The sequence below is a fragment of the Arachis ipaensis genome, chromosome B7 (genome assembly GCF_059453495.1).
Source record: "Arachis ipaensis isolate K30076 ecotype BB chromosome B7, ASM5945349v1, whole genome shotgun sequence".
In the NCBI taxonomy this organism is placed as follows: Eukaryota; Viridiplantae; Streptophyta; class Magnoliopsida; order Fabales; family Fabaceae; genus Arachis; species Arachis ipaensis.
The window spans coordinates 2,760,867-2,774,564 of NC_142442.1; the positions used below are offsets into that span (position 1 = coordinate 2,760,867).

The 13,698-nt window shown below is 34.9% G+C and overlaps 2 protein-coding genes and 1 pseudogene across 4 annotated transcripts; 2 read left to right on the forward strand and 1 right to left on the reverse strand.

The window, feature by feature from the left end:
- Nucleotides 1-738: 738 nt before the first annotated feature.
- Nucleotides 739-10,419, reverse strand: LOC107609191 (heat shock protein 16-like). Of its 2 annotated transcripts, none has more exons than XM_088492604.1 (6): nt 9,717-10,419; nt 2,434-2,547; nt 2,050-2,332; nt 1,858-1,972; nt 1,347-1,511; nt 739-1,026 (listed from the first exon to the last, which is right to left on the reverse strand). In XM_088492604.1, the coding sequence occupies exons 1-6, from the start codon at nt 9,717-9,719 to the stop codon at nt 990-992; spliced, it is 717 nt and encodes a 238-aa protein (XP_088348730.1). In that variant the 5' UTR covers nt 9,720-10,419; the 3' UTR covers nt 739-989. The 2 variants fall into 2 exon arrangements, with proteins under 2 accessions (XP_088348730.1, XP_088348731.1); XM_088492605.1 differs by lacking the exon at nt 9,717-10,419 and adding an exon at nt 2,966-3,351.
- LOC107609192 (uncharacterized) lies at nt 4,417-9,628 on the forward strand. Its single transcript, XM_016311058.3, has 6 exons — nt 4,417-4,772; nt 7,332-7,982; nt 8,068-8,392; nt 8,471-8,598; nt 8,686-8,745; nt 9,327-9,628. The coding sequence occupies exons 1-5, from the start codon at nt 4,438-4,440 to the stop codon at nt 8,729-8,731; spliced, it is 1,485 nt and encodes a 494-aa protein (XP_016166544.2). The 5' UTR covers nt 4,417-4,437; the 3' UTR covers nt 8,732-8,745; nt 9,327-9,628.
- Nucleotides 10,420-11,532: 1,113 nt separating the features above from the next.
- On the forward strand, nt 11,533-13,651 carry LOC110264614 (ABC transporter G family member 1 pseudogene; annotated as a pseudogene). Its single transcript, XR_015892172.1, has 3 exons — nt 11,533-11,664; nt 11,752-11,946; nt 12,034-13,651. The product of XR_015892172.1 is annotated as an ABC transporter G family member 1 pseudogene (transcript).
- The last annotated feature ends 47 nt before the right edge of the window (nt 13,652-13,698 follow it).

A 13,698-nucleotide genomic window follows, 5' to 3' on the forward strand; every position in this document is an offset into this window, starting at 1 on the left:
ATTGTTTGGGTGTGCATATTATAATTGGTTTGCCTATGTGAATAGTTACATTTAATTGCTAATTGTTCTACTTGATATAAGTGCTTGATTGTGTTTGAACCTTCTTACTTGTGTTTGTGGCTGAAAATTGGTTGGATTGTGATGAATTAGTAGTTGATTGAGTTGCTTGGGCCTAGGGCCGTGGTTGATTATGAGATGTTGTGGTTGAAATATGACTAATTTTGTGATTAAAATCTGTTTTGAGTTAAGAAGTTTAAAGAAAAGTAATTATTTATCTGAAGTAGAGATAAAAGTATTTCCAAAGGTTTAACAAAATAGTTTTATTGAGTAAGTTAATTATTTGTATTGAATTCATTACTTTTACGTCATTCCCAATCCCTATTGAGAACGTGTGGTTTGTTCTCACCCAAAATCTTCCACCCTTTCAGTGACACAGGTTCGAAGATTCAGTAAGAAGCTGCAGACGATTAGTAGATTTATTTGTGGTTCCTGTTGTTTTTTATAGAGTTCCCTCGCCCTTGTTGTTTCAGGGTTTTTATTTTATCCAGAGGGATAGGTATTGTATTTGAGTTTTACATTGAATTTAATTGTATGGCATCTATTATTATTAATAATTATGTGATTATTGTTATTCGAAGACCTTTTGTTATGTGATTTTAATTACTAAAATCTATTTTCTGAAATTTTCTTAAAAACTAAAACGTGATACCGATGTAAAGGCTTAATATTAAATAGTAAATAAGGAAAACAGGTTAGTAACGCCTCACTTTTGGTACGATCATGACGTGCTAAAAGTTAGGATGTTACATAAGGTTAAGCCAAATTCTTTTGTTTAGTGGCATATAAAATAAGACATAGATAGACATAACTGGTACAGAAGAAATAAAAGCATTTCCAAAGCACAACATAGCCTATCTTATGATCTATTTATGATATGATCATAACCAAACAAATGCTCCAAAATATGTTTTGGCTGCAATCAACCTCATTCAAATCTTAGGAATTATTATCTGAAGAAATCCATCCCTGAAATTTCAGAAACAAAGAAAACAAGATTAGAAATATCAGCTTCAATTCACATGTGTCTACTATTGATGAAGAATGTTAACATAGATTCAATCAAACACTAACACTTCTTTTGTAAGTTCAAATGAACTTATGTGATTGTGAGATATTGAGTCTTTATGAATCATGATTGTACTTAGTTTTCTAGCTGAAATTGAAAATTTGATTTTAGAATACTATTAACTCTGTAATGAACTATGCATCAGTGGCTAGTTTCAAGAGTTATGAATCTTAAATAGTCAACAAATAACAAGTTAAATAACACTTGAGGTTTCACTCACTGGAATTCAGCTGATATATGATCCTTGTTCACGCCGGAAGGGAGTGGCCAGACCGCCTCGCATGGTCCATATAGTATCTCGCACTTGTTATACGAAGAAAACGAGGCATTTGGAGACCCTGCAATTGTCAAGTAGCTAGTAGAGCCTCTACCTTTGAGAGATAACCTGCCACACAGTTCACATATAGTAGGTCACAAACTTAACACAATTCATAACCAAGAATGTTAATTATTGTTAACATTTTGATTTTCTACCTACCATTCTTTCTTTCACAATTTTTTATGAAACATATATCATAAGAAATGGTTTAAACATATACACTAACATAATTTGATTTGATCAATGTAGCCGATTCCATCTAGTTAGATAAGACTTACTTTTCGATGCGTATGCATAAATTGGATCACATATGAGACTTCAATAGTGACTTGAGTAAAAAGATTGTGCAACATTTTATTAAGCTTTATCCTTTCCATCAGTTGAGAAGATTATAACAGAAATGGTTACTTACTTTTGATCATCAACCTCCACTCTTATGTCATTGATCCTAACTCCTGGAACTTCAACTGTGATAACATATTTTCCTTTTGATTCCGCGACATCCATCCTCGGAGACCACTCAGTTCCTGCTAAGAAAAAAGTTTATAAATGTAGCATACTTCCATTTTAATAACTTTTGGGTTCAAATCTCTAACATACTAACCATTAATTTCAGAATGTAGTTGGTCTACTCGCGGTAGCGGTTTCCTTGGCCTAGAAAATGAAGGAGGTTCAATTGTACTAAATTCACCACCCTGCACTGGAGCCAATGGTTGAACCACTGAACTTAAGTAATCCGATTCAGTTCTCGCCGATCTAGCAAAACACGGCGCTCTTCCGGGTCTGGCAAAACAAGGTGTACTTTCAGGTCTAGCAAAACATAGTGCTCTTGTGTTAGCAGGACTCTGATAAGATGCAGAACCAAAAGTTTTAGGAGTTGGAGCACCCTGCAAAATTTTTCATATTAATTATGCTACTAAGTTTCTTCTTCTGAAAAAGAATCACATAGAAGCAGTATTTCAGCCAATAAGAAATTTGTTGTTATTACCTCTTCAGCTGAAATCTGCCTCATGAAATAACCATAAGATTCAGATGATTGGCGCGCGAAATACACCTTGTTATCGCATCGCCGGAGCACAGAGTTCAAACTACCACTGCAGTTCTGATGAAAAAGGGAATGAAAATGAATTAACAAAACAAGTTGCATACACATACTAATGATGAAAAGGGTAAAGATTATTATGTAAGACATCATACAAAAAAATGCTAGAGAACAGTAGCATATGGAAATTCTGAATTAGCACCTTAATATAGAACTAATTAATTCCTTGCCCTTTATGAAACACAGAGATCTGATGTTAAATCCTTTTGTTTTATAAAGTTGAAAGTTGCTAGAACTCTATGCTAAGCTTAGGAACTTTTAACATCTTGGATTTCAACATTTACTACTACCTATGAATGCAGATATGCAATGATAATGATGTCAAACTACAGAGTCACAAAGAATTTATCAAAAGCTAGATGCACAATTACATCAATTCATCCAATTTTAAACCTAAAAAGGGAAAACATTATCCAACCTTATATCAATTATGCTATGTGTGAATCTCACCAATTGATTTAAAGAATAAATTTTCCCTGTCTCCCTTTGGAGAGAAACCAAAAATGAAACAAAAGAGAATTTAATTTACATAGGATACCCAAATTATATTCAGTTAGTTAGATTCTCTCATGACAAAACATGATCCTAAGATTCTTATCATATGACCTCAGTGAGGAACACAAGTTCACAACCCTTGCTCCTTGTCAAGCATGTCAATAAAAATCCATAATTTCAATTGATCAATTCAAACAATTTCTTCAATAAAAAAAATAATAAGCAAAGAGCATATGATAAATTAATTAAAATAGGGAGAACATGAGTAGCTGAGATGTCATCAGTTGATGCAAAATGGGAAGCAATCAAGTTAACTCCTCTCCATATTTTTTTTTTTTTTTGCACTAAAATTCACTAAACCCAGATGAAGATGAATATGATGAAGGGTTTGTTTGGGTGAGCTTATAAGAAAAGATCTTTTTTTTTTTCCGAGTTATCTGTTTTTAAAAGATCTTATAGAGAAGTAAAAGTAATTTTATATTTAGATATCTCATGCAAAAAGATCATTTTATCAATCTATGTCTGAGTATAACAATATAAAAGTATTTTTCTGTTTATTTATTACCTGAAAAATATCTTTTTTTAGAATAAAATATCTTTAAAAAAAAATGTAAATTGTAACTTCTCAAAGATGTTTTTTTTTTTAATTTTTCTAGTGTTTTTACTTTTATTACTAGAAATTTACCAAATACGCTAAAAGATAAAAAATTTTTTTTCAATTTTTATCAAAATAATGACGCCCAAACAAGCACAAAGTGTGTGTGTGTGTGACACTGCTTGAATCTAAAGATGAATAAGATTATAAGCAGTGAGAAGCTAATCATTGAGCACTGTGGAAGTTTTTTTGGTTGAGCAAAGGAACATGTGGGGCCTATTGAATCTAAATCTCTTTGAAACCTGAAGGTGTAAATCGAACCAGATCGAACGGTTTAACCAGATTAATCGAAAACCAACCATCAGTCGATTCGGTTAGCTTCATAAACTGCCTGGTAAAAACTGGTCAAAGAATTAATCAAACCAACAATTAATCGGTGAATTGCTGAAACAGACCAATTTTTAAAAGGGTTTTCGGTTTGGTGAACCCCCTCCAAACGACGACGTTTTATATTCCTAAAAAAAATTAAAAAAAGGAAACCCTAAATCCCCAATGCACCCAAGCATAGTTATAAAAATCGAATTGAACTGACTAATTCAACCGGATTAATTAGGAACCGTCACCAGGTCGGTCTGATGAGTCTCATAAACTGTTTGGCAAAAACTCGATCAGCGAATCGGTCAAACTAGTAGTTAACCGGTGAACTGCTAGGATCCGTTGGTTTTTTAAAGGGTTCCGGTTGGGATAACCCCTTCAAACGGCGTCGTTTTATAGTTTATAACAAAAAAAAAATATCCTAAATGGCTACCCAGCCTCGCAACCCAGTCCCACTCCCACTCCCACTCCCTCTCGGCCTCTCCTCTCAAACGGAAGAAAGTTTGAAATACAAGAACAAAAACCCTAACCCGCAGCCACCGCAGCCCCCACAGCCCCGCATCATTGTCATCGCCGAACTCTTCTCCGCTGGGTACAAGCGTCGCGTGTGGAAGGTCCGTCGCCGTCGCAGGAGCTGTGTCGCCGTCGTGTGGAAGCTCTGTGGCCGTCATCTGTTCGAGCTCTCTCTCTGTGTTCGAGCTCTCTCTGGTGTCGTCGTCTCCTCTGTCGTCGCCGTCACTCCCCTTCCCCCTCGCCGCCGGTAAGCACTGTGACTTGGAATTATTTTTGCTGGTTTTACTGTTGTTTGAAATTGAATTGCTAATTGTACCTTCTTATTTCATGTTTTGTTACTATATGTTCGAAGTGACTGAAAATAGCTTCTTAATCTTCTTGTTATAACATGATTAGGTTGTTCTAATGATTGAATGCTCCTATGATTAGTTCTATTTTGCACCTTTATCGATTGTAGTTTCATAAAATCCAAAAGCAAGTGATATTTTTGCATCAATGACTAGGCCTATTTTTTAGAAACAAATATTTGTGAGAGGAAAGTTTTTCTAATTAAATAAATATGTCATTTTCTTTTCTAAAGTCATCTGCATAAAGTCAATACGAAAATAATATTAAAGGTTCCAAAATCCAAACCATTAACATAGTAGAGTTTATGCTGCAGCATTTTCTTTTCCTTTCTTGTTGGGTTAAGCAAGCTTTTCTATTGATTTTTATTGTTATTGTTATTGTTATTGTCAGTAGTGATAAATTACATCTATTTTGGATTACTGATGGAGATATTGGAACACTTGATGATGATTCTGATTTGTGATGAGTTGTGCCTTTGATTAGTTGAAAACTTGTTTGTTAATGTTTCTTTTGATAGTAGAACATTAAGTGCTTGTCACTGTGCGTTTTGATTGTTTTTAGTTATGAACTTTGATATTTGAAGTTGTTTGTGAATTTTTAATATTAAATCATGGATAATTTATTTTGTGAAATTTTGAATTTTGTTATGTTAGAAATTATTAAATTTATATGTTTAAAATTATATGTAGGTTATTTAATAATTTTATTTAATATTTAATTAAACCGGTTAAACCCCGGTCGAACCAGTAAACTATTGAACCAGTGAACCTTGGTGGTTTGATTTAATTTTTGGGTGTTTCCAATTCTTTGGGTTTTATTTTGTATCTGTTTTCTAGCTTGATGTTTGCACTTTGCACCCCGTTTTATTTGTTGTTGAGTTTGCTCTAGACTGTTCCTCCATTACTAATAGATTCTAATTGATAACAACTCAAAACACTACCACACTCATGTTTAGTCTTTTAATTCATAATACACAATTTAAGTGATAGTAGCGGTTGCATCTATTAATCATTGCGAGTTTCTTATAAAAGGAAAATAATTTAGCTTTTATTATTTTAATTAAATTGTTTGGAGTGATAGTTTTTGCTTCTAGAGTTAAATGTTGTAGTTTGAAGACTGGTGATCCAATATGCATGTATTAAACTGTGGTTAGAAATACCAAAGTTACTATATTATATATTGAAAATGTAAACTCATTATTAAAACTCTTTTGGGACATATGTTATGTATGTAAAGTACAAAAATTTCTATATGTTAATCTTTACATACTAACTTAATTATAGAATGCTTATTTTATATATCCCTTAATCTACCGCTGCCATCCACCCCGACCCCTCCCCTCCGCTCCCCTTCTTCCCTTTTATTGTTGTGCCTCGCCTCCCTTCCCCTTTTGCTACCAACCCATCCCCTCCCCTTTCGCCGCCACCCCTTTCCCTCTTTGTCGTTTCTTCCCTTTTCGCCCCACCAGCCACCCTCACTAGCCATCTTTTAACGTATTCATCCTATCCTCCATGGCAGAATTAAAAAGAAGGCTCACAAAGCTTCAAGAACAAGAGCTCTGGTGCCAAATTGTAGGAAACCAAACATAGAAACTAGACGGAGTTGTATATTAGTATTATTCACCCTGATGAGTCTGGATCTCAACAAGAAGCCAACGGAAATAGGGCCCTATAGCAACCCCACTCTCCCAAGCCAATTGCCAAATTCAGCCTGCCTTTCCTTTCCTCCCCTTTATACGCGCCATGCGCACAGCCATGTGTTAGCATGGCGTTTCCCCTTGTCTCAATGTCTGCCAAGTTAACAATACTTGGGGACCCACTCAATTTTTCCACTCTGATTCTGCTTAATTCCGAAACTGTCGCTGAACCTTTTGTGCCTATATACCTGCCGCGCTTTGGGGTATTTATGCGTGTTATAAAATGGCGGCTTTAGGTTGCAATTTTTTTGAATTTGAGATGTAATTTGGTAATTTAGAAAACCATAAAACTAAACTAGAGCAGATATCACCTTTTCTCAGAAATGGCCTCTATACCCCCCCAAAACAAAAAAAAAAAAAAAGATGTGGTGCTTCTGGAAGAACCACTGACGGGCCGTAGCTCCAGTCTGTTCCCTGATTTCTAGTTTGAGTCTTTTCTCTGTTTTGTTCTTTTTTCAATTTACATAGATTCATTATGTCTACTTCAAAACAACCAACAATTTCTTTTGAGTTTTCAGTATTCGACTATGCCATAATTGGCATTTAAGTTCTATGTCTTATTTGTTGACTTTGCTGAATTAATTGCATGTCTTATCGGTAGAAAATTGCTTATATTAATTAGATTTTATAATTTATTACTCGTGCAGTTTTTGTGCATGTTTTTTTGTGCATATACATGTATTTTTAGGCCATAATTCTGTTTCATATTTTTGGCTATCAGTCTTAATGTTTGTAATTTTCTTTTGATGTTTTTTAACTTAGGGAAAAACGTGCCATGTCTAGTGTATCTGAAAAAAGCCAGTTTTGGTACGATTACGGGTCTGGTATGAGTGGGTTTTCAGATTTGCCTTCCCCTCTTCCATATAGGGTGAGGGTTAGTCAGTTTTCTGAAAACCAAGATGCTGGTGAACTACAACGTCGATACACCAAACAAGTTGAGTGGAGTATCTTTGACGGAAATATATTTCTGAGAATGCATTATTTAGATGTTTCACGGAAAAGGATCATTTCAGAATACTATGAATCCGATTTAGAAGGTTGGCTAGAAACCAAAAACAGTTTGAAGTATCAATCGGGTACAGATTGGTGGGACAATATAAAAGAAGACTTCATATCAATCTTTAGACCTGTCTTTAAAGGTCTAAAAATGTTGCATTTAAAAGGTCAATTCCATGGAAATTTAAGTTTGAATGATGGTATAAAGGTTCAAACCTGTAATGGACAGAGACGCGGGGTCCTAACAGACATGGCAGTGCTGCCAGTGCAAGGCAAAATAGATGAGCAACTATCGTCTGATGTCAACACCTTGCAAAACATTATTAGGAAGGTTTTGGATTTCCCGTTTGAAGGCGGCATTGTAATGATAAAAGAGGTTCAAGATTTATGTTTGTCTCAATTGAAATACTATTCGAGGTAATTTTTTATTGTTTATTTTTTTTAATTAGTTAACATGATGAGAAACTTTCTTAATTGAAAATAATTTCAAATTTCAATTTAGGAATTCCCACCTCACAATAAAGTGGTCTCTGGATCCGGTTTTATTTTGGGATGTGAATCGACGAAGAAGGTTTTTGTTAGCTGTCTATTGGGCCTTTTATCGTCAAGGATCATCATCATCACCACCAGAACCGGATAAAGAAATTTTAGCCAGTTCCATGTTTCAGAGTTGGCATTATAACCCTGGCCAAGCTACTTTATATACGGTCTACAACCACGAATTAGATCCTGAGAAGTGGGCTACAGATTACAGTATCCTCAAATTTTATAGAAACTGCATCAAGCACGCAAAGTACCCAAACAACGATGAAATAAGGAAGAACTGGGTAATGAAAATTGTAAATATATTACTATACTATAGGTTAAATTTTTTTATATTGATTAATTTTATTATTCTTTTGCAGGTGTTGTGTCCTGAGAACATTCATGAATTATTTATGGAACATGCTGAGGGTTTAAATGTTTTAAATATGAGCATATTGACCACGAGTCAAATTTTTCAAATTCAACCCGTGGCTTCACGTCGTGATAAGTTAGTAATCTAAATGTTATTTAATTTGTACTTCACTTCTTTTTTTTTCTTTTTTTTTATTTGATTATTTGAATTATTCTTTTTCAGGATTGAATCCATATGGAGGTCATTAGCAAATCAAATCGGCCTATAGGATATGTGAAAAAGGTTAGATTCATGTCTACTTGTGTGTTTAGTTTTGCTAATTGATAAGCTACTTCTCCATGATGAATTGAATTCATAAAGACAAGAATGCATTTGTTCACTCCAGTATTCATTGATCTGATTTATTATAACTGCAACATAAAAATATCATCTATATCCGCCTGAAATTATACTACCAAGATTGAGCTTACCGTAGAAAGAATCACTGGATATGGAGTGAAAGGTCAGTGGTCCCATTTTAATTATAAAATGCATGGAAACATTTATCCAAGTTGTATCAATAAATTCCCAAGTCTTTCCGTCTCAACTCTACAAATGCGACTAACAGAGATATTTTTAAGGTTGATGAAATGAAATCTGAAACAAAAGTTGCAATAAGATTAATCTTGGTGCAATTATGCCATAATAGCTTTGAAGCGATCAATCTTTCATGGACATTAGAATTATTTGACATTAGAGTAGCCATGGTTTTTGTTGTTTTAATTTCTAAATAAACAAACAAAGTTACCAATTATTTGAGTTTATAATTCTGAAATTTCCATGACTTTACTTTAAATTTGTTTGTCTACTGCGAATTTATGCAGATTTTTGCAGATGTGTTTGATGATAAAGTTGTTGGGAAGGAAAATCCAAGAAGATTCTTCTTAAAAGAAAAACCTTCGAATTTCTCATTTGTTCTTGGGAATCTCATCTGGGACAAGTACCAAAAACCAAACTTCAATTATTAAGCTCTGCTCAGTGCCTAGTACTTTTTTTTTTTTTTTGGGTAACTTAGAGGGGCCAGTGCCTAGTACTTTATTATTAATTTGCACTTAGATCCAGCACTCCAATTGCTTGCAAGCCCATTAAATTTAAAAGCCCTCGGTATATGCATTTCTTCAAGAAACAATTTTATTTATATATATATAAACAACAACTACACGTAAACTAAACTAAACAAAAGATATATAAGGAGTTTGGTGGTTATAACATACCATCTACAAAAACCTTGGATTGATGCTTCTCTTGGTACCCATTATTGACAACCTCAGCGATTGTTTTAACCTTTGCTTGTTCGAAGTTGAAACACCAAGCTCTGTGTGTGGTTTTTTCTTCTCTCTCACTCTCCCATGCCTACCTTGTTCTCCCAAAAGAAAGAAAGAAAGGAAGAATGAAGGACTGCTTATAGTAGTGCTAGTGTATTACCCGGGCCATGCACGGGAATGTTACCAAAAACTAAAATTTCTTATAACTCTTGCCGAAGAGAACTTTTTTCCTATCTCCCTTTAGAGAGAATCCAAAAATGAAACAAAAGAGAATTTACTTTACACAAGATACCCAAATTATATTCAGTTAGTTAGATTCTCTCATGATAAAACATGATCCTAAGATTCTAATCATATGACCTCAGTGAGGAACACAAGTTCACTACTCTTGCTCCCCACTTAGTATCAACTTGTCAAGCATGTCAATAAAAATCCATAATTTCAATTGATCAATTCAAACAATTTCTTCAATAAAAAAAAAAGTAAAGAGGAGGATAAATTAATTATCATAGGGAGAACATGAGCAGCTGAGATGTCATCAGTTGATGCAAAATGGGAAGCAATCAAGTTAACTCTGCGCCTCACCAATTCACTCCCCATATTTTTTTTTTTGGCACTAAACCAAGATGAAGATGAATATGAAGTTTATGACACTGGATCTGAAGATGAATAAGAATATAAGCAGTGAGAACCCAATCATTGAGCACTGTGGAAGATTTTTTGGTTGAGCAAAGGAACATGTGGGTCCCATTGAATCTAAATATCTTTGAAACTTGAAGGTGTAAAGAGTTAAAGATGCCACATGGTCCTCACCACTAACCTAAATTATCAACTTAGTAGAATAGAATAAGAATAGTGATGTTCTTTTATATATGTTTTAAATTATAAATTCTATAACTATAAAAAAAATATAAGTACTTTCTCTTATTAACAATTCTACAATTAAACAAATGAAATTACTTAATATATAAAAAGGGAATATTTGCATATTGCAAAATGTACAATTTAATTATTTATTTCTTTTACTACATAATTTTTACAATATAATGTAACTAAAAATGCAAAGTAGAGTTATCTTGACATTGTTCAAAGCTGAAAGCATTAGCTTTAGCTGCAAAATGCAAAAATCAGAATTCAGAAATATGAACAATGAATTTGACGTTCATATGATTTGAGGTGCCGTCTTCAACAAACATAACGACATTCAATCCAACAAAAAAGCTTGATCTCACCGACCCAGATTGGATCTCTCTCTCTCTCTCTCCCTCTCAATCTTCCTTAGGTCAGTTTCATTCTTTGTTTCCCGCCAAATGTTCATTTCAGTAACTAATTCATCGTGGGTCTTTTCTTATTGTTATGGAATTGGGATGGATGATGATTTCTATATACAAACAAAAGATATATTAATAAAAAAAAATAGTTTTTGATCCCAAAGTTGGACTAAATCCCCATAATGGTCCTCCAGATTCAGTCCGTGCACTGATTTAGCTCCTAAGATTCCAATTGCACTATTTATATCCTTCTGATTGCGATCCGGGCAACATAATAGTCCTTCAGTGAATTTCCGGCGTAACTCAGCGGCGGCCTTGCTTATGTGGCATAACTACTACCACGTTAGAGCCATGAGTGTACAGATGACGTGGATTGTAATGTAAAATTTCCCCATGTAGCCCCTCTCTTCATGTTTAAACCCTAAAACTTCGTTGGCCTCCCCTCAATGTGGGTTCTCTACATGACATACTTGAAAATCAAATTCTTGTTATTTATTCAGGATGTTGAAGAAGGTTTTGGATTCAGAGTTACTGCTGAAGTAGCAATTGACATCCTTGTAAAGTCTTATGGATCATCTGAGATTAAAAACCAAGTTAATAATGTAGTGGCAACAATAACTGAAAGTGTAAGTTCATGTTACATTCCTTACCAAACTTTTCAAAACCTATATCTCTATGACAAATATGAAAAACTAACCTTTGCATACCTACAGAATTCAGGAGCAGTTGGGAAGAAGAGGGTCAACGCCACATTCCTCACTCAGTGCCTCGTTCTTATGAGAAGATCTTCGCTGCGATTGTTTCGTGACTTGAGCAATTACTGGCTGCTTCTTGTTGTCTTTATTGCAGTAGCTATTAGCATGGGTTCCATGTTCTATAACATTGGCTCAAGTAATGGATCAATTCAAGTAAGTAAACTATGAAAAGCAATTAACATTATGACTTGTAATGCACAAGGTTAAGAAGTTAATATAATATCTTCATGCATGGTTCAGGGAAGAGGGTCTCTGCTTACTTTTTTGATATCAACTCTGGCTTTCATGGCTCTTATTGGTGGATTCGCTCCATTAATGGAGGAAATGAGGGTAAGATTGCTATGCTCCATTATTGGTGGATTCGCTCCATCAACTCTGTACTTTCTCAGCACTTCCATATATGCTAATGATTTGTCTAATTCCTGGAGGAATAATATATTACCTCTCAGGGCTGCAGAGAGGTTTAGAACACTTTGTGTACTTTGCTTCTGTTCTGTTTGCCATTGTGCTTTGGGTTGAGAGCCTCATGATGGTTGTGGGGAGTATGTTTCCCAATTTCGTAACCGGCATGAGCATTACCTGCGGAATTCAAGGACTAACCATCTTAACTGGTGGATTCTACAGGCTGCCAAACAATCTTCGAAAACCATTTTGGAAATACCCCTTTTACTACCTTTCTTTCCTTAAGTATGCTTTCCAAGGATCTTTCAAGAATGAATTTGAAGGCTTAAAATTTTCCATGGAACAAGGTGGAAGTGCAAAAACCATTATTAGTGGTAGAGACATTTTGACAAACACATGGCAGGTGGAAATGGGGCATTCCAAGTGGGTTGATCTTGCCATCATGTTTGGGATGATTCTTGTTTTTAGGATTGTGTATTTGGCTATTACAAAAAGCAAGGAGAAGTTGAAACCTCTTGCTGCTTCCATTAACAATCACCCAACAAAAGGTGGAAATGGCATTGTGCTTCTTCTCCGTCTCTCCGTCGACGATGACCGGTTGGAACTTCCTGCAACATGGCTCCCAGTTCCTCTCATGGGGGACAGCTATTGGTGTACACAACAGATGCAGAAGGAGACGTTGATGGAGAGAACCACATTGAGGGGAGGCCAATGAAGTTTTAGGGTTTAAACATGAAGACAGGGGCTACATTGGGGAATTTTACAACACAATCCAGGTCATCTGTACACTCATGGCTCCAACGTGGCAGTGGCTGTGCCACATAAGCAAAGCCGTCGCTGAGTCACGCCGGAAATTCACCGAAGGACCATTATGTTGCCCGGATCGCAATCTGGAAGACATAAATAGTGCAATTGGAATCTTAGGGGTTAAATCGGTGCACGGGCTGAATCTGGGGGACCATTATGGGGATTTAGTCCCCAAAGTTTGCATTTTAGCTCGAATGGGTCCTTGTATCTTTGTTTTCAAGACGAATACATAATGGTCCCAATGATTGAAGAAAATAACCACCATAATTTGTATTTAGCTTCTCTTTCTCTCTGACACACACATTCCGTATTTTGTTATTGTTATTTTCATTGCATTGTCTAACATTGCATAATTAGCATAAACTAATTTCGATAAAAAAAATTTGAAGAATTGGTCTTTCCTAGTAGTTTCTAAACAATCAATGTTTGTATCATTATTGCTTCATTTAGATGAATAGGGAAGATGTACCTATCTGCTATGAATATTTAGCTTAATCTATCTGCAAAATGGTGGTGGCTATCAAGGAGCAATTGTTTCTTTTGGTTTTTAAAAATATCTTGGCTTATTGTTCTAAGATGTAATGACAATCAATGTTTAATTTGTTTATTCTTTGATTACTGATCAATGATTTTAAGTCCATCATGCAGGCGTACTTTGATGAATTTGATTATGAAACCAGGTCCTGTGCTAGAAAG

Coding starts and splice junctions, on each gene's coding strand:
- LOC107609192 (XM_016311058.3), top strand. CDS start 4,438: ATGGCTACCCAGCCTCGCAACCCAGTCCCACTCCCACTCCCACTCCCT. Junction 8,393..8,470: donor ATGAAATAAGGAAGAACTGG/GTAATGAAAATT, acceptor ATTCTTTTGCAG/GTGTTGTGTCCTGAGAACAT. Junction 8,599..8,685: donor GTGGCTTCACGTCGTGATAA/GTTAGTAATCTA, acceptor ATTCTTTTTCAG/GATTGAATCCATATGGAGGT.
- LOC107609191 (XM_088492604.1), bottom strand. Junction 1,512..1,857: donor GTGGAGGTTGATGATCAAAA/GTAAGTAACCAT, acceptor ACTGTGTGGCAG/GTTATCTCTCAAAGGTAGAG. Junction 1,027..1,346: donor CATATATCAGCTGAATTCCA/GTGAGTGAAACC, acceptor CTGAAATTTCAG/GGATGGATTTCTTCAGATAA.